Source organism: Dermacentor silvarum, chromosome 10 (genome assembly GCF_013339745.2).
Source record: "Dermacentor silvarum isolate Dsil-2018 chromosome 10, BIME_Dsil_1.4, whole genome shotgun sequence".
NCBI lineage: Eukaryota > Metazoa > Arthropoda > Arachnida > Ixodida > Ixodidae > Dermacentor > Dermacentor silvarum.
Genome location: NC_051163.1, coordinates 43,105,694 through 43,126,275, shown reverse-complemented (window position 1 = coordinate 43,126,275; position 20,582 = coordinate 43,105,694). Strand labels below are relative to the sequence as shown.

The window sequence follows — 20,582 nt, the reverse complement described above, 5'->3', positions numbered from 1 at the left end:
CGCCGCAGCCGGCGGCTCGAGTCTTTCCTTGACTGCTGCGTTTTGTTTTTTATTAATATGACCTCCATCATTGAAGTAGAAGGTAGCGGAGTGTGCAGTGGACACTAAACACTGCACTCACGCAGCAGCGTCACAGCAGTCATGTCCACAGCGTTGTCCCTCTGCACGCTGCTCGTGCTGGTCGCGCTGTGGTGCGGCGCGTCGGCGGGACCACCCATCGACCCAAAGTTCCTGTTGGAACTCGCCAGCCAATTCGACACGGCACAGCTGACGCCCTCCTGCAGGAAGGGTATAACCGCTAAGTTTTCCCGCTGAAACGTTTCTGTGTGCAGTTTCGAATTCCTAGACGTATTTCGGACCTATGTAATGGAATCTTAAACTGTTCAGCGTCAGTTGTGCGTAATTTTCGCAACAACAGCATACGGAAACCGCAGTGAACTGTATGTGGTATGTTTCAGTGAAGTTGGAACATGTCATTAAGGACAGAGAGACCAAAAGACAAAAAAAAAAAAAAAAAACAGGGAGGAGGTCCGAAAATTGTAGGATGCTTAAGCTTCGGCTTTAGGAGTGATACACGATAGCGTTATCGGCACCCGTTCGCATCGCATTTTTTTCTTTATGCGTAGGCTTCACTGCAACCCACAACGTGGGAAACCAGCTAACAAAGACCAAGCTTACACCGCTCCCCTTAAAGTCGGCTTCTCCTTTAAACACAAATGCGTTGCTGGGGAGAAAGTTTTACAGGGGTAATATAAGCCGTCTTATATCAAAATGTCAAGGCCCCAGCAACTTTTTTATTGTTTTATTCATTGTTTGTCGTTGCCCGGAGACGCGTGCGTGTCCAAATTTTGGGGGAGGCTTTAACATTCATCCCAGAATGCTTGTCAGGCTTCCCGGCAGCTGCAGCTTTCCTTTTTTTTTCCACCTTCGCCTCTGCGCGCCGCTACCGTGTTATGCTGCCGTAGAGTTACTGTATATAGCTCCCGATAGCTCCCTGTGGGAGCCATATATAGTGACCCCATGCTGCCGTGGAGGCGAGCGCCATCTGGATGGTGTTTTCGCAAGTAACCTACCCGATGTGCCGCTATTGTTATGGTAGAAATGCTGGAAAAGGGATTTGCGATTGAGTTTTCTCGTAACTGAATTATGTTTTCTCGTACATTCAAATTACAATCCGACGCCACCATGTCTGTAGGTTGTGGGTAAGTTGTACTTTGTGATTTTTCTGACGCATTTTACTGTGAGAAATTCAATTTTTGTTCACTAAAGCCAGACGCCACGTGGAGGGACTGCATGGTCGGGGTGGTTTGGGGTGAATTTCTCCGCCACTGACGCCGATACCTACGCCGACGCCGGCGCCGACGCCGTATGACTTGCGACTCGAGGCCCTTAATGCTATCGCGTTAAAACGCAAAATCTGGTTTTCTACTCTTACGCTGGAGTAAGGAAACATGGTTCAATCACCAAAGAAATGAATAAAAATGCGTAATTCTATTTTCCACGGCACTTAATTTTGACGCAGAAGCCTTTCGTGCCTCAGACTTCCAGTGGCTTCCAGCCTGAACCTGAAACGGAACTTCCATTACTGCTGGCAAAGTGTATAGGAACATGTAAAGATGTCCGGACTGTGCATGTGAGGACCTTTTTCAGCAGCATATACAAAATTTTACCGCTTTTATTGGCGTGCTTTCCGAGCAAAATTTTGTTTACAGCGCGCCTATTTTGATTCGGCAAGGGCTATATATATATTGACCACTTAAAATAAAAAGAAGAAGGCACAGAAAGAATAATTGTGACGCAGGAAGTAATATCTGTAAAAAAAAGGAGATACAATGCGAAACAATGTTGACAGTCAAATGCTTCATTCAGGTCATCTGCCAATAGGCGTGTACTGTACATATGCAATGATGTTCCCGGATCAGAATAATGAACTGGCACTCGCAAATCACAGCAATTTATACAGGGTGTTTCAGCGACCACTTTCAAACGTTTTTTAAGGTTGCCAATGGCAGATATCGCAATTATTGTTCATGAGCTAGTCTACTAGATGAGTCGGACATTACTTGCACCAAAAAATTGAAATCATAATCGACGAATTAGGAAAAATTCACTGATTAAGTTGTTAGATACTTACCTTATGGCCCAAATTTCAATTTACAAATTCTAGTCGTGGAATTCGCAAGGCGGATTCATTTGGAACAAATTCTCAGGATGATATCATTTTCTAGATATTAATTCCCGAAATTTGCGGAGAAATGCATTGGCGTTCCAGTTACTGTCTTAACAAAACCTCGTTTTATGCATTCAAAAAGTAAGTTGAATGCCAACGCATTCCTCCCCAAAGTTTGGGAATTAATATTTGAAACTGGTGTCATCTTGAGAATTTGTTCCAAGTGGATGCGATGCGCCTTGCGAACTCCACGACAAGAATTTGTAAATTGCAATGTGGACCATAAGGTAATTATCTAACAACTTAATCAGTTAGTTTTTCTTAATTAGTCGATTATGCACTTCAATATTTTGTGCCAGTAATGTCCGCCTCTTTGAGTAGACCAGCTCCTGAACTAGAAATTGTGCTATCTGCCACAAGCGACCGTTAAAATTTTTTCAAAGTGTTCACTGGAGCACCCGGTATATACATATAACTAGACTTTCAGTTGCCGATGTGCGGATGCCGGTTAGTTGCGATTCAGCAAAAGTCCATTCCAGCAGAACGGTACCTGTGGCCAAGCTGATCAGAAGAGATCGATGAGGAGCCGATTGTCTGAATTAGTGGACGGTGCCAAAGTCCACGAACGTCAATCCAAAGTCTGTATTTCTCGTAATTTCTATGTTAGTTGAACAATCGCAACGACAGTCTTCAATTTACCGCTCGTACGACACCTATATATGTCGTATTTTACACGGTTATGTAGTCCCACTGCAATGTCTCAGCGCCCTTGAAGCTGCAGGTGGCGTCATATATTTTCCAGTGCCGTTTCGCGAGGTGGAATCGTTCATTAATGGTGGGCAGAGCGCAAAGTGGACAGGTGATGAATGTCGGCTGCTCAAACGAGGAAGTGGGACACATTCAGGGCGCAAACATGCAGTGCGCGTTGGTCGACCTTCCACTGCCCTCATTTCCTGCACCTCGTGGTGCTCTTCACGCATCCATATTGGTATATGTCAAAGAAACGCCCGGTAGAGATATCCGGCTGTGTAATCATTCATGAAATTTGGGTGAATGAAACTGCGGCAAAACTGGTATAGGGCAAGCAATATCGGGTACCCAATTCACGAATACAAAGCTTTGTTCTTGAAAGATGTGCTGCTATGCCGAAGTGTTGTGCAGATCAGAGTGAGCTGGTTAGGGCTCGCTTCCAGGCTTCCTGAGGAAAAAGAAACTGAAAGAGACTGATTGTTTAAATACCCATCGTGTGCTTGACGTCATGATGACACACATATGGGCCTGGGAAATGGCCCAAGAAGGGCGTGTCAACGTTTCCTGAAAACTTCATATCCTTCCTCGACTGCATGAATATGGCCAAGAGTGGCATCGAATGTTGCAGGCATACTGGGCCTGCAGTGACCGTGATATTAATGTTTCTTCTGAGAAGGGACGACATTTTTTCGGTTGAGCAAGCAACTGCGTTTATGGCTGCCGAACGGAGACCTCTCTTTGAGCTAACGCATGGCATGAAGCTCACACATAGAGCCGCATTGGTACGTAGGTTAGTGGCTATGGTGTTGTGGTGCTAAGCACCAGGTTGTGAGTTCGAACCCGGCCGACGTTACCGCAAATGAATGGGGATGGAATGCGATAACGCCCGTGCAACTGCACTGGGTGCAATTTAAAGAACCACAGGTGGTCAAAATTAATCTGGAGTCCCCCCCCCCCCACTAGGCATGCCTTATAGCTCGAAATTGGTTTTGGTGCGCAAAACACCAGAATTCCTTCAACTCATTCACACATGACCACTGGAGAGTTTTAGCCTGTCATGGAAGCTTGCGCAGTACCGGTTCACTCGCGACGCAGACGGGCGCAGCCGCAGTAATGACATCTTACGCTGTTGACGTAAACTAGGTCACGCACAACCGTAGTCACAAATAACCCAGATAATCTTGGCCAGCAAACATTAAAAAATAACGAACAGTCCAAAGGGGCGGATTGCAACAACGCTCGTGCATGAAGCGTGCATTGGGTGCACGTTAAAGAACCCTGTGTTGTCAAAGTTAATTAGTTTATTATGCGTTACAAAAATGCCGGCCAGAAAATTAAGGTAGGTATGCAGCAGCAGTGGGGTGTGGGAAACGTGCATGCTGCAGAAGATGTACCTGTATGCGCACTAGGCTGTACAGAAATGACGTAACCAGGTACACAAGTTACATTTAATCACGCATTACGCAGCTCACATGCTTAGCTTAGTCTTACTGTCTAATTTTGAATGCGTGCTCGTGCCCTATTTGTAGTTGGGCCGTTTGTTGTCCATACGTTGTTTGGGCACCCGGGTAAAGAAATGACCCATACGCGTATGTGACCCATACGCGGCTCCCGATACACTTCTATTGATAATCTAGAAGGCACAGCGCCTAGCAACCGCGGTTGAACGCGATTGGCTGCAACGCTGCCGGCGATGCTTTGATGTCACACCGTAGCAACACGCCGCCATTGTGTTCTTGGTGGCCGCGACGCACGCCCCGCGACGTATTACGTTCCCAGGCGTTAGGTTAGGTTAGGCGGCACCGCGTTCTCACAGTGGTTGCTCAGGGCGTCGCGGCGTCGAGCGTCGCCGGCGGCGTTTCAGCCAATAGTGTTCAACCACGGTTGCTGGGCGCTGTGGGTTCTACATTTTCAATATATACTCCCGAGACGGCCGTGAGTGGCTGAAGCCCGCCGCACACGTAAATGGTTGAGGCTCCTGCGCTCGCTTCAAGCTACTGCGCTCTCGCTCCCTATACGGAGAGGGATTTCCGCCTTGGTCAAAGGGGTTGGATATATGCCTTTGTATAGCTTCCCGGGTCTCTTCATGTGATTTCTAGTCCCTACGTGTCGAACGCGGGCCACCACAGCCGAGCAAGCGTGGAATTTCTGCAACAAATGGCACACTTGTAGGCCTTATAACTACACTGGTGAGCACATGTATGAGTTTGATTGATTATACCTACCACGTCAAAGTGAGTTCACTAGAACGCGACCACCACTCCCGCTCGTATCGACAAATGTATTGCCGAACTATGCCTCTCTGAAGGCAGAGTGAGAGGCTAAATTTAGCTCAGATTGCGTAATCCGTGGCGCAACAATGGCACCATCCTTGCATACCACACATGCATGGCCGATTAGTGGCTTCGTTCGTCTACACAGCGATACTAAAGTTAGGCATGTTGGTATAGTACGGTTGCACATATATAAGCGCTGATGATATGACATGTTTTCGTCGCATCGGTTTCAGCATCTGGACTCCCTTGAGTCATTTTTAAATACGTTTTAAAGAGTATAGAATGATAGAGGTGGCGTCGTTTTTAGTGCACTGCGGAGGGCGCACGTACCATTGAATAGTTTCGTTTTGTTCTGTCTTTTTTGCGATCGGCAGTGTTTAACAAGTGCAAGGCACGCTTCGTTCCCCTGGTGATGCAGTTCGAGCAGCTGATGCATATTGCGCCCGCTATCCTCGTGAGTGCATCTCCGTATAAACTATAGAAGAACAGCGTCATTCATGACGTCTATACCGCCCATACGTAACTGGAAACCTCCCCCCCCCCCTCCCCCTTCCGCTCCCCGTCTGACGTATTTCCTTAGGGTGTGGAATGCATTAAAAGAGAACTGGCCAAAGGATTCCCGCGGTTTGACATCGAGTGCGTCATGAGCGAAGACTACAAGGAGGTGAGTGACCTTCACCATGAACTACCCCCCTCGACTTGGATTAAGTAACTCTCTCATAGCGAGAGGTTATTGTGGCAACAATCATGTCGCTGCCGTTATTCCGAAAGGGGAAGGTGCACAAGCCTATCGAACGACCAGTCAAATTTCATCGTCGCTGAAACTAATAGTAAAATATTACGCGACCATCTATACACGCACTCTGCGGGATGACAAACACCAGAAAGCAACTGTTGTTTTATCATGTTACGTGTGTTTTGCATTGTTTATTTAGATTGCTCAACCTGAAATGGCAATCAGCGCTTTACCTTAAATTTTCTTGGTCTGCTTCTACATTCAAGTCGTTTTCTTAATTATCATATCTATTTGAAAGTTAGCTCGTAACTTATCTTTCTTTAACGTGGATGTTCATATAGCTCTTGTATCTCCTAATGCGTTTTCACCGGGCATGTTAAAATGTAGAGCTATAATGCAGTTCTGTATTTCTTTCTTGCATGTCTTTACTGTTGATACAGAGTTTGTTTGACGTTGTAAACAGTTGACAGTTGACAAGAACTTTATTAAAAGGTCCTGAGGAAAAAGATTGGGGGAGCCGAAGGCACCCCAATCAAGTTGGTGGCTCCGCCCATGACGGAACCGGGAGCTGGTGACTCTCGGCGACGTCGCGGGCCCTCTGGACGGCCTGTCGGTGATGCGCAAAGTCCGCGCTTTGCAGTAGGGCGTCCCACTTGGACTTGTCGTGAAGATCAGAGCCCGCGTTGGACGGGCACAGCCAGAGCATATGATCGAAAGAGCAGAAGTCGTGCCCACATTTGGAGCACGATTGCGGGAAGTTAGAATATATCCGATTGAGCGCTCTGGGGTGACGTACGATCTCGTCTGTAAGAGCCTGAACGTGACACACTGAGCCCTGTTTAATTTTGGGTGAGGGGGAGTATGTTTTTTTTTCGTTACCATAATGTTCTACTAGCCCCCTCTTACCCAATGCCTGAAATAGAGGCATGTAAGGTGCGTACTTGGAATAAATAAGTAAAAAAAAAGAAAGGGCATTTACAATTTGCGGAGGGGGTGTGGGGGGAGGGTTGGTGACGTTGGCCTGAGCAAGTTTAAAGGCCATGAAGCTCGGGGTGTCGGCGTCGGACCTGACTATGGGTCGGTTGTTCATATCTATGTCTTGTGCACCTAGGCTTTAAGTATAATACTCGTACTTCAGTTTATCTTGACAGACAAGTGTTAGGCTTCCTGTTTTTCAGTTCTGTACGGATGTTTAGGCATGACGCTGCTTTGACCACTCGACTGCACTGCTCATGGTGTTCGCACCGTGTTTCTTACCTTCGAGCTTCGAAAGCATAAACTAAAGCATTCTGCTGCTGATCTCGAGGCCATGGGTTCAATCCGGGCCGTGGCGGCCGAATTTTGACAAAGGCGAAATGCAATGCCGCTCCAATACTTAGATTCAGGGATACATTAAGGAAACCCCTAGTGGTCGAACCAATCCGGAGTCTCTCGCCATGGATGCCTGAAATCATATCATGCTTCTGGCACGTAAAAGGCGAGAATGTAATTGTTATACTAAAGCAGAGGCGAAAGTTGCAGTTTAGAGAAGGACTGCATTGTAGGTACATCCTTCCTTACAAAGGCCTTGAATTTCGACGTGACTCTTACTCAAGTCCCTGCGACTCAAAATTTTTACAGGAACAAAAAAAAAAAAAGAACCGTTTGAGATTTGATATACAGATGAATTGGTATGACATACTTGACTGGTCGTTTCATGCGTGACATCAAAGTACAAGCTCTCGAATCAATAGAAAATAATTGTAAGAGTCAGAGCGCCCTAAATAAATTACTCTAGGTATTTCAACAAGCCCGACAACGAATTCACACATTTTTACATTTGTTAGTGCTGGTTGCCTTTAGCCTGGCACATTTGCTAGCGATATGTCCAGCGTAAGGATACGCGGGTAGTTACTCTTAAGAACAATCTGAATAAAGCTCTTAGGCTATAATTGTTCGCAATTATCGACATGCCATTAGCGAAGGTGCTTGACCGGTGAGAAACAGCACTTACCAACGTAAAGCTTTGTGAATGCGTCCCCTGGTTTGGTTTTGGGACGAACAACTGAGTGCGCCATTACGTGACGATACACTGGCTCGCTCCGTTGATGCGGTAACTGCGGCTGACAGCGTGTTTATATTTTATGAACGACGTCATCATACCTACCCCATATAGCCTCACGATCTCAGCAAAATTTCTTCTATGTCACGATGCCACGATCACGTCGCTGACACAAGGTTCAGCATTTTGAGACCAATTTCACTCAATCAGTCAGTTTAAGAAAAAGAATTCTGACACTTATAATAACATGTTTTTTTTTTGTTTTTTTAAGGCAGGACCCCCTTTCAAGGCTTGTATTGGATTGGGGAAGTATTTGGATTGATGAAATATGTTTTGAATCACTCAAGTTTCGATGAACTTTGCGGAAATAGGTCGAATATTCGAAGGGAAAATGAACATTGACTTATCACTTTCGAATTAAAGCTGCAAAAGCCAGGGCCGGCTCGTGAGCATGACGTCGCGGATCGCAAAGTTGTCGGTTCATTAAATATTCCTGAAGCTTCCCAAGTTCAACCGTTGGCTCGTTTAGAATACAGTGTAGTCCGTTTTTACCAATCAAAACCTAATTAGGCATGAGCAGATGGCGTCAAAATATATCAGGTGCGAGAACTTCAAGGCGGCGTCGCCAGGCAGCTTACCAAGCGTCGTGTGCGGCTGGCGCTCGCCCTCTGTAGGCAAACAAGCGTTCCTGCTCTTCGTATGCTCTGGTTTGCGGCGGTAAGCGTCAAGCTAAGGTTATCTAATATTTCACTAAGCGCTGGCAAACCCCGTTATTTCCCCGTATATAGGTATCGTGGTCTTAGCACGTGCGCCATCGTGGTGCGACTTCTGCAACTCGACTGGCGGCGCTTCACGCGCCAGCGCTGCTTGCTTCTAGTCGCTGCCATGGGTGCCGTTCCTTTTGCCCGGCAGGAGTTGCCTGGTTGTCTCGCGTGCTACGTCGTGCCAACATGTCGTAACCGCGTAAAGTTACACCACCGCATGAGGAGCCTAAGCGCAACGCTATACCTTTGCTATTGCTGCCAATACTGCTTTCTTTTCTTTTTTTACTTTCGCAGGAGCGTTATTTACCACATCAGCTTAACATAACATTAATCTTCAGTGTGCCTTTAAGTCACGGAATATTTGCCATATGGAAATACGCCGACTTTAACGTGTCCGTATGTTTTATGTAAATCAAACACACGCGCATACTGGTGCTTCCGCGTATCAAACAAATTGCTCGGATTCCTGTCACCAGTGGCCGAATGAAAAAACACTGGGATCTACTCCAGAGCTGCTCGCGTGAAACTTTCTCCAGTTGCGTCGCTCCACCAGCGTCCATCGCGGCCGGGTTTGTACAGCAACTGTCAGTGTTCATGCTCGTCCAGTAAGCGAAAAGTAGTGCGTCATATATACTAGATGGAGTGATCAGCAGTGGTTTAGCAAGGAATGCCTCAGGCTGCAGCCAACGTTCTGGCAGGGGGACTCACTTCGGCATGGCCCTGACGAATACGGGTTCCCTCGTCCATACGCTGGCTACAGTGACCTTCCTTGTTGGACCACTTCAAGCCTCGGTCTTTCCGTGTAAATCTCTTTTGTTCTAATATGAAAATACCTTCTAGGCAGAAAAATAATAGCACGTATTATTTCAGTTGATACAGACATCATACGCGATGAGATTAGCTGTACACAAAAGAACTATATTGATGGAGTTCAATTACGTAACGTTTCTATTTGCACTCGTTCTTTTTTTTTTCGCGATATTATTTTTGCTCGTCTTTCACGGCTGATTCCACTCATGCCATGCTGGGAATCTCTCGGTAAATGTTTCTTTCGCATTCGAAGAAAATGGCGTCTTCCGCATCATCAAGCAGGAAATATAATATTCATTCTACTCCACTTAAAAAAAAATTGGCCGCCATCCCGCCCTGCGAACTTGAATGCCCAGCGAAGCTGTATCAAACACCACGTAAGGTTGAGCATTGGATTAACGCTGTTCTTCTGGTGGCTTTAATTTCCGTGGCCTACCCATGGCAGTCTTAGAATGATCCGAATGAGTTGCGAGACGGGTCTCCCTTTTATATATGAAAGCGCGGTGACGTCACAAAGTGTGTGTGTGTGTGTGTGTGTGTGTGTGTGTGTGTGTGTGTGTGTGTGTGTGTGTGTGTGTGTGTGTGTGTGTGTGTGTGTGTGTGTGTGTGCGTGTGTGTGTGTGTGCGTGTGTGCGTGTGTGCGTGTGCGTGTGTGTGTGTGTGTGTGTGTGTGTGCGTGCGTGCGTGTGTGTGTGTGTGCGCTGTATGCCTGATTGCAGAGAAAGATATGTCGTTTGCCTTTAATTGTTAACCTGGAGTTCTGTGTTTACGCCACAAAATGTTCCGACCAACGATGCGAGGTAAACAACTTGACTTCTGTCCGCAATGTTGCTTGATAGTACAGAAATTCTCTAGAACGAACGAAAGCCTGCGTAAGGAGAAAGTGGTGCAGCTGAAATCCGTTTCCTTGCAGGGCATAGATTGCATGGAGGACCCACAGCTACTGGTAAGCAGACTCAAAACTCAAACTCAAACCGTTGTTCAGTGTGCAAGCGCGACAGAAGAGACTTGCAGGAGCAGGTCCAGGCCTGTCTCGCACACATAGGCGTTCATGCAAGCGGACTTACTAAATGATACAAACTAGTGCAAACACTGTACGTATAATTGTTATTGCCCGTAACTATTTGTTTCGCTTCGGGAATCCGATTCAGGGATGCCGTCTGTCTGAGGCCGCCGCACATCGAGTCAATTTACTAAGCATGGTGCTAACAGATGAAAACAAGTGAATGGCTCAACCTTGTTCACTTATAACCGCTGAAAGCCATGGCCGACCGTAGAAGTTAATTGGGGGCGGGGGGGGGGGGGGGGAGGGTCAATGATAGTCATCTCACCCGAGTTTGCTGCAGCCACGTCAGTAAAAAGCGTTCTTTCCATGAATGTTTCCGTAATTCACAAGTTTCCACACCCCTATTTTGCTAACAAACTCTTTTACAACAAACTCAAGAACGTCAGCAACACTACAAAAATATGTTGTTGTTTTTTCGCAGGAAATACTCGGACAAAAGGCCGCCAAATCGCTCAAGCCAATATCGGCAAGTGAACAACCCTTGCCATATATTTGCCGTTTTCTTGTGCAGTAACTGCATTCGTGCTGTTGGCTTTTTCGTGAGCAGCCGTACGGAGTAATCGAGAGCTCTAACTTGCCTGTGCGAGAATTCCAATTTATGGAACAGCGGAACACTAGAGGCATGAACGGCAGTGACAGCAACGCTGTCGACATCTTCCGGTGCTTTGTGGAATGTTAAAACGTCACATAATTTCTGTTCTTGCACGACTCTTGTCAAAGGAAAAGAAAAGAGTTCCCGTACCTTCATGAATATGTTCCTGCTGACGTATTTACACCAGCAACTAAGTTACAATAACATGCAACTGCAGTAATATTTTTACGCGCGCTGGTTGAACTCCGTGTCGCGAGATGGCAGCGCCAGCGATGCCGCTGGATTTTACTAGACGGGCGATAAGAGAAGCCTTTGTTGAAAACTGTTGAATGTATGTTTTGATCATCTGCTGCTGCACATTGAAATATCCGAAACGAGTGTCGCCTTCCGCCGCTGTAGTCATTTTTACTTGCCACAAAATGTCGTCAAAAAAAGGAAATTTAATTGATATCGATCTATTAGCGATTTCACTTTTTTCCTTAAAGGGGCCATGCAACGCTTCCCAGAAAGCGTGTGAGCGGTGTTGGTTGGGGTGGTGATGTTGTTACGTTGGAAATTAGCCTGCCGGACCTGGTCGCTCCACCTGCCTGTCTCTTTCCGCGCCAAATATGGCTCCATATGCATCCGTCACTACGGTTTCTCGCAGAAAGGTGGGACGAATGCGTGACACTTTCTTTCGTACCATCCGTGGTCCTTCCAAGAAGACTATACTCCGTTTCATACGTCAGGTGCAATTCTGTGGAAGCTACGCAAGAAGTACGGTCACCGAAATGTGTCACTCCGCGCATTCCGTATATGCTTCCCTGCGCGCCAGGGGCGTTTGCTCGCGCGAGCATGCACCTGAGTGTGCCGCAACGGGCTGCAAATAAAATAAGAACGAAAATGTGGAACGAAAATGTGGACGCCCATGTGGTTCTTCGCGTTTCTTCAGCACGGCATATTGGGTAATAGTATAGCACGCATCCACTCTGTCGTAGCAGTTCGGTGCCACAGGGCCAACGCTACGAGGCCTTCAGAAGCGGACGCTTGCCATGGTCAAAAAGCACGGGACGACCAAGCGCGGATGGACAACTTTAGATGTGTTTTTCCCTTTCATTGGTCGCGGTGCTCGGAGCTTCCACAGCACAAAACAAGGGATAAGTTCACTCCTGTAACACGTGAAGGCGAAAGCCTGTTGCACACTTGGTAACGCATTAAGTTATGCGATCGGAGGACTCAGACTTCTTGTACGACATAACGAGCCGCAATGTGAAATACATGAGGTCAACCTCCTCAACGACTCATGCGAGCACTTAATGCACTACCTAAAGGGGCAGCATGCTTGTCACCACTGAGTGTTACAAATGTGTCACACAAGCTGAACACAATTAAAGACACATGATTTTTCGACGCGTAGCTGCGGCTTCGTGCGCTCGTATACTCCCGCCAACGACGTTTCTCTCAGGGCCCAATCACACTTGCGACTAGGCGAGGTCGCGCGACCGTAAAGCGACCAGTCGCAAGTAGTCGCAAATGGTCGCTTTTCTCGAAAGGCGACCGTTCCGGGCCAGTTGCTGGCTGCTAGATTTTTCAGTCGCGCGACCGCAGTCGCAGAACAGCCGAACCAATCATATGCGAAGGAACAGGACGTCCGTATGCGCTGACGCCTATTTTACGCGGCGATGACATTACAAGCAGACGTGAACGTCATATCGCAAGACATTTCGGTTTAGTGACTCGTCGGTCGCATTTGTGTGTGTGAACATCGTTCGTCCTGAGTAGCTTTCTGGTCGCCAGTCGCAAGCAGTCGCGGGACGTTGCTCTAGTCGCAAGTGTGAATGGGCCCTTAGACTTAACGCTGCATCCTCTCTGCAGGCGAAAGCAGCACTCACGGTCAAACTAAAGTCCCTATATAAGAAAAGTACCGCCATCTACTCTTTCCTCCGCCACCTCCTCTCCTAAAGCGCTTGCTTTTTTCTTTACTTTTTGCTTGCGAAAGCCAAGTCGACGGCGGCGCACCTAGAAAGTCCACGTTGAAGCTTTCAGGCCGGGCGCGCGCCGCCGCCGGTGACTGCGGCTGCGCAGAGGACTTTCAACATGGCTCTGAGGCAGAAAAAAAGAAAATATAAAGACGTGAAAATCACGCTCTATCATCGTCCAATCGGAGATACAGGGGAGAGAGAAGCGGCGTTTGTCAAAGGATGGCGGTACTTTTCTTATATAGGGACTTTAGGTCAAACGCCTTGCTCCCGCCGCTTCACACGGCGCACCTCGTTTCTCGCTTGGCGAGCCTCCGAGGCCGTAGCCTACTTCCGAGGCCTATCGCGCAATCAGCTATAGGCCCCGGGCAAACGTCCTTCATCGCCGACTCTCTCGCCTCGCAGTCGTCTGTCGCCACAGCCGCCACCGCCGCGTGACGTCAGCGATGCAACAACTGTTTTATTGCGAGAGCAATTCTATGGACACTCCACGCGGATTTCTGCCGTCGCCGTCAACGTCGCCGTGAGGTTCCGTATACAGTCCAAGGGCGATAAAATCGTCGCCACGCACTGTATGCCGTATATGCGAGTGAAAGCGCGCTTTCACGGAGAGCGAACGCACGGCGCAGAGCAAACGCAACGTCTGCCGTCGTGCGGAAGGCCGTGGGGGGATGGGAGGGAGGGGAGGCGACGTTTAGCTTTTGCACCAAATGCGTGTCTTGTGACCGGGCGCAAGGGGAACTGGCGGCTCAATCTCCCACGCGAAAGGAGGAAAGTGGGAAGGCAGTGCGGGAGGGAGGGGGTGCGGCATCTACTCTGCCAGCTACTGCGTACTTATACTTTGCGCGGCTGCGGGCTGTCATGCGCACTGTATCTTGAAAGCGATCTCTACACGGCTCTTACCTTTGTATGCGCTGTGATTTCGCCGCTCAGTTTCCGTTGCAGCGATAGATAGCACGAACCTTCGCTCGCTGCTGCTGCGCGCTTGCTCACGCCAGCGTTTTGACAGCGGTTGTGTGCGGTCATCGAGTGCAATCTATTCATGTTTGCTTGTGCACGCTGACACCATGCTTGTTAATTCAGTTAGTAAGTGAATGTGTCCAAGTTTATGCAGCCGATAAAACTACTATCCTTACTACCGTATAGCTCACTACTAATTTTCTATCGCAATTGGTACTTCACCTTTCGGACGAAGCTGTGACTTTTTTTTCTGTCTGCGCGCGCCGTTTGTTTCCCTCAGCACGCGCCGATTGCTCGGAGAAGGTCACGTGGTTTTTGTTTGTTCTACTCGACTAGACAGACGCCTTGTTTTTATTCAAGGTCATCGCGCAACAAGTCACCTAAGGCTGTCGCCTTAATAAACTATACTCCATCCTACAAGTCGTTTGCAGCACGGTGGAAGCTGCAGGACTCCTTAGCCAATAGGAAGGCAGAATGCTGCTCGACATGTGTTCATGCTGGCCACGCGCCCTCTGATCAGCGGCTGCTGAATTCGCGGTGTGCGACGTGCACACGCAAAGGCCCTACCATGTCGCGTATCGCTAACGTACGATGTACCAGGCAAAAACGAAACTGTCTAATCCGGCCATTAATCGGAGAGTTACCTGCTGCGCAATGGCATTGCCCGTGTACGTCTCGTATTTTCAGCCGTGCTGCAAACGAATTGTCAGATGATCTACAGGAGCGAACATTTCATCACGCAGACAGCGTTCGCACGACAACTCTCCGTGAAGCTACCTTCTTCGCCTTTTCTCCCTCATAAACTCGTCCCAACACGTTACCGTGGGCGTGGCGGACTTGACGCAGTGTGCTTGGCTCCTGGTAGGTTGAAATGGACGCGCGCTTGTTCGGATTCCTTGCCAAACGTTATGCGCACATTTTTCTGTCTATGCGCTCGCGCAACTTCGGTCGTTTATTGCCACGCATACATTTATGGTCTTCGTTGCGACTCACGAGTACGGCGGACGCGAGTCGCTCTCGCACCCGCTGTTCCTTCAGAAGAACGTGCGCTGAAAGCGACTAGCGCGGCGGTTGGGATGACTGGAACTTACCGAGACATGATCCAGTGTTGGGCTTAGTTTCCTGGGCTTCAATTTTGTTACGCAGTGCTCCCTACGAGTCCTTTCCTATACCTCCATGTTCTATGGTGGTGCATGGAATTGTACTGAGACAGGGTTCTTGTTTTTCTTTTTTTTTTCATACGCGCGTAGCGCTTTAACTCTTTTCTGCCAGATTTGAGGACATCAACTGAGCTGCACTAACTGGCCAATGCTTTTATTTTTGCAGAACTGCTTCAAGGACGTACCGCCACCACCTGCTTGATGCCACCAGCTCGGTGGGACCGACAGTGCAGCGACGCACCATGATACAGAACTTGGCGATAGCACTTTAATATACACAGACGCACGTCTGCCTTCTTTCCATTTTCGTTCCTTGCAATCAGCTCGCAGAAATGTGAAAATGCGCGTCTAGAAGCGCGTGTACAACACCGCAAAAAAAATTGAGACACCTTGGCTCTCCTAAACAAAACGACGGTGCTTAAACCGGTCAAAGGTCCATGAACAGTTGGACGTTTTCAATAAACAGATGCAGGATGTGTAGCAGGAGTTACAGAGGGGAATTTTCATTACAAGGAAAAACAAACTGAACTTAGGGCACAAGCCTACTGTCTTAACTTAACAAAAAGCATTTACACCACCTCATATAAACATTCGCGTAAATAGCTACGTGCGAGTGAAGCGCAGCACATAACTATGACGAAGGAAACACTGTGGGCATCGTCATCTGCGTATCTGGGCAAACACAAAATTCTACGAAATACGGATGGTATAAAATACACCATAGGAGGAAACAGACCAATTTTTCTGGTTATATATGTAAGCGACGATGACTGGTTGATACAAAGAGCACAATAACGCTTCCCTGAATACAAACACACGCATATTTTTGGCACACTGTCATGTGCGGTCCTTATGTGAAATTCTACAACGGCAGACATTTTCAGCCCATCAGAAAGGGCGTATAGTACGCAGCCCTGTGGGCTAATCAAAGCTGACACGATGGCGGACTTGACAACATGCAGGATTTGATGATGTGCAGAATAACACTCCCAAGTTCTTCGAGGTAAATGATGTAAGAAACCGCCATCTATTAGGCCATTTCTCGAGAAAAAAAAAAGAACGAGGATAGCACATTGCAAGAAGAAATAAGCATGTGCGGCCGGAATCCATTTTGCGATGAATAACGAAACTAATGAGTTCTCCATTGAAGTAATGTAGCGGCACATCGTATTGCCCCCGGCGAGACGCGTCCTGTACGCAGCGTGTACTGCAACCGGGCCCCTCTCTTACGCATCCCTCACAATCTGTCGCTGTGCTTCCGAAACACTGACAAGGTGTGAGTGCGTACGGAACGCGGGTGTGCTGCATTGCAAGGCATGATTTATAGGGTCGACACGTTCGTTTTACTGCGTTAAGCAGTTAGGAGCCAAGCTTCCGAGCGTCCCTGCAACAATTCGGTTTCTCGTAAGTTCACGCCTCCTTGCAACGAACAGTGCCAGAACATACATCGATGTCGAAGGCGGGACAGAGTGCAAGTTCTTTTGTCATGCGCCGCAAAACCAAGGTTGTCTTACTTTACTTCTGCTCAGAGGACACTTCGTTCTTACTTAGCAATGCACACCATCGCAATCACTCAGTGACTCGTTAACCACTTCACTATGCTCAAACCAAGTGCTACATTGCCACACGACCACGAAGTATATTTTGGGAGCCGTCTGATGCTCATGCCAACGCGGAGTGGGTAAAAAAAAAGTTGCAGTGGCTTAGCTCGGCTATGCCAGGATATACGTAGCGTTAGCAAAGGTTTAGCATCTCGTCCGTGTCTACCGGCACGTTCAGCACAGGTCCCTTAATGCCAAACTGACCATTTCTCCAGTTCATTAGACGACGGATCTGAACGAAGGGAATGCGTGACGAAAGTAAACGTTCGGCCACATCGTTCAGAACCGATAGACCTGCCGGCATGGCCGGGTAACGATACCCATTGGTAACGCTAAAGAGTGGAATCTTCTGCTTAACGAGAAAGTTCTTGCACGTTGTACAAACCCGCGCCACGGTTTCAGCCCACTGAGGCGCCGCCGCTAAACTCAACGTTTCACGCATGGCACTACTCAGCGGCGTCAAGTCTTTCATGTGCCATAGTCTTTCGCACACGTCGCACACATATCCAAACGGATTGTTTACGAAGTCCGTCTGGAAGGTCCGAGTCGCACTGGCGCTTTCGCTGAGTTTCACAGTATATTCAGTCGATCGGCGAGCCTTGACGTCATCGACGGCGTTTTGTTGTTGCTGCAGGGGTGGTCGGGCACGTCGCTCAGCCTCCTGGCGACGCCGCTTTGCTAGACGTTCGTCCGTTTGCTCCAGTGTCTCCGCAGCACGTTTAGCCTTCTTCTGTTCATTCCTCCTACGCTCAACCGCTAATTGCCAGGCAACTACTTCGGGATCCGATGAGTCAAGCTTCTCCGTTCTTCTGCGCTGTTGAGCAGCATTTGCGCTCTCCTTCTCCATGGCTATACCACACTGGCAAACGCCAGTCAGAAGCGCAGCGGCTCCAGCGCAGTGTCAGACGGCGACTGCACAGCGAGCGCGCGCCGGCGCCAGTGCGTCTACCACGGCTACGACGTCACTCCTCTGGAATGCGCAGACCGGCGGCGGTGAGTCGTGCGCGGCGGCGGCGGAGTGCGCGAGAGGTGCCGGCTCCGGTGGCTCCGGTGCGCAAGCCGTGTGACATCACTGATCCTTGCGCATGCGCAGCACGGCTCTTGATGTGCCGCGCGAAACGGGCTTGGCTAGGCCAGTGTAGCTAACGCTACAAAAAGTAAGTCTGAACAGCATGCGGATTGATTTTCCCGAATAAGTAACAACGGGACCTTTATCTTAGCACCACACGTTTCATTTCAAGGCGCATGCCACTTTCTAAGTTGTTTCTCCCCTTTCGCAGCCGATGTGTTGCTTAAGGCGATGAACTGGTAGAACATACAAAAATAGCTTCTATTCACTGACGAGAATGTAACACCAGTATCTGAAGGCGTGTATTCACTGCCCGGTAAATTGTACAAGCCTTGTTGGGTGACGAAATTGAGCGAGGGCCAAGTTTGCAAAAGAAAAAAAAAGAGGGAATGATTGGTTCAATTGAACCAGTTGTTCACGTGCGACCGTGGCAATCGGCCAGTCATAAAGAAGTCCAACACAGATATCGGCGTAGATCTAAAAAGAGTAGGTCTAGTACGAGTCGTGCTGCATTGTGACCAGATAAGCCAGAGGCTTCTCAAAAGGTGCTCAAAGTCCAGGAAATTCGCCGAGACACATGAATACCCGGCGAAATGTAGCTACCGTGACAAGTGCGGAACGTTTGCTAACCTGCATGACGGAAACTGGTGCGGGCGATGTGATACGGGGAGGGAATGAGGAATGAAATTGAATACTTGTAGGATTGCAAGGCAAATTCGCGTATCGTCGGTGCATTCATCTGTCGTACAATGGCTGTCTGCTACTGTATTATGCGTGCTTCAATGTTTAATTCCCACCTGAGGCGTACGGGCGACATAAGTGGCTCCCTGAAATCCTTGAAGCTCTACAACTGCCTCATGGGGAATAACCGGGTCCTAGACTCACACGCAGTAGGGTACCTTATTCCCGCTTCCGTTATGGGTCACGAACCAATCGCGTAGGCTCATTGAAAATGCTGCTCTGCTTCGGGTGCGTGAGGTGGCGGGTTCGATTCCCACCGGTGGTGTCCTCATTCTGATCGGTGCGAAATACACAAAAGGATTGCATACTCAGGGTTTGCGTGACCGATAAGAACCACAAGTTGTCGAAAACAATCCGGAACACTTCCGTATAGCGTCTCATAGCACCCCCAGTTTCATCCATAGATGCGAACAGGAAGATTAAAATAACACGTATTCAGGTTATCGCAGTGAAGTTTACGATTATCCACGTGATGCAGAGCGATGCGGCTAATGAAAAACAAACGTTATGCCGCATCCCAAACGATGGTGACTGGCGCTGTACAGTGTATTATTGAATTGTTGACACCGGCAAGCAATAAGTAGAAATGTATTCTAAACAAACAACCTGCTTTAAAGCGGCAGAAACTTCGCTCATTTTAAATTTATTGACGACCACTAATAGATGCGAATACGCAACTTATTACCATGATCGTATATCACCATTATAGTGTTCCTTGATACTGGCGCCAAGTGAGCACGCTTCCGTGCTTGCACTTATAGCGTAGAAATGTCTACAGCAAATTGAAACGGCACACCAGACCCCAGTGGTCGCTGGGGAAGCGACCGAGTGAGCTCAGCCTCTCCGTGCCTATCAAGTCGAAAGACCCAGGCGCCATGGTGGCCGGATTGGAAGCCTTAATGTAGACCCTGTCGGGGCGGTACTGGGGCTTCTTGCGAGCGTTCCAGGGATGGTTGTCGTTCACCATCATGTCCCACGTGTAGCGGACCTCCCGCCGCCTGCCGCAGCGTTCCCAGACGTCCACTAGGGAGCGCGGACGTCCACCCACGTCATCGAGCTCGTGTCCGCGCAGGCCGAGGTTTCCGCCGAAGATGACAGTCCTGTTAGAAGGCTGCTTGAGACACTTCTTGAAGCACTTGGAGAGTTGATTCTTACGCAGTTTCGACTTGTCGGGATCGGGTTCAAGCTTGGTGTTGATAAGCGTGATCGGGAGGCCCGCGAAAGATGCCTCGATCGTCATCACCTGCCGTTTCACCGAGTCGCGCGTGAGCTTGCGTATCTTGCACCTCTCGAATTTTGTGGTGGCTGTCTTCAGCAAGGTGCAAGTAAAGTTGTCCATGATGTATTTTCGGACCCAAGTGTAGTCTCGAAAAGTTCGCCGTATAGTATCATCGAGGAGAGTCACCACTTCCTGGAGGAAAACCACGTCCGGGTCTGCGTCTCGGATTATCGAGCAGATGGCTTGAGTACGTGGCATCAAGTTCCGGTAGTCGAGACCGTTTATGTCCCACGTGATGAACTTCAGTGAGCCCGGCATTATCGGTGTGCGTTCAGCCGTCTGTGGTGCGTCGCTCTCCATGGTGGCCGAAATTTCACCAGACATCGTGGCTACAGGGTACGCTTCGAAAAAGCTGCACCAGGTGTTTTCGAATGCTCTTCTAGTTTTCCATGCAGTCAGCAAATCGGATAATGAAATTCGTACCTGCAACTCGAATCCCTTGAAGTTGGTAATTGCAGAGGACGCTGTCCCTCATTGGTTAAACAGCGATACGAATTCGACGTGTAAGAGATAGAAGTACCTTCATATTAGAATTCTGCCCACCAAAGTTGAAACGGCCCGACAGTGCCATTGTTGTTATTGGGCCTCGATTTTTTACAGGATACCCAC

At 48.5% G+C, this 20,582-nt stretch overlaps 2 protein-coding genes across 2 annotated transcripts; one reads left to right on the top strand and one right to left on the bottom strand.

Annotated features, from left to right (window-relative positions):
• Positions 1-139: 139 nt before the first annotated feature.
• On the top strand, positions 140-15,485 carry LOC119431489 (uncharacterized). The gene is made up of 6 exons (XM_037698969.2): positions 140-289; positions 5,571-5,650; positions 5,777-5,860; positions 10,461-10,493; positions 11,035-11,079; positions 15,450-15,485. The coding sequence occupies exons 1-6, from the start codon at positions 142-144 to the stop codon at positions 15,483-15,485; spliced, it is 426 nt and encodes a 141-aa protein (XP_037554897.1). The 5' UTR covers positions 140-141.
• A 3,981-nt stretch (positions 15,486-19,466) lies between these two features.
• Positions 19,467-20,297, bottom strand: LOC119431488 (tyrosyl-DNA phosphodiesterase 2). Its single transcript, XM_037698968.1, has one exon. It carries the CDS (start codon positions 20,295-20,297, stop codon positions 19,467-19,469), a length of 831 nt encoding a protein of 276 aa, XP_037554896.1.
• Between the last annotated feature and the right edge of the window lie 285 nt (positions 20,298-20,582).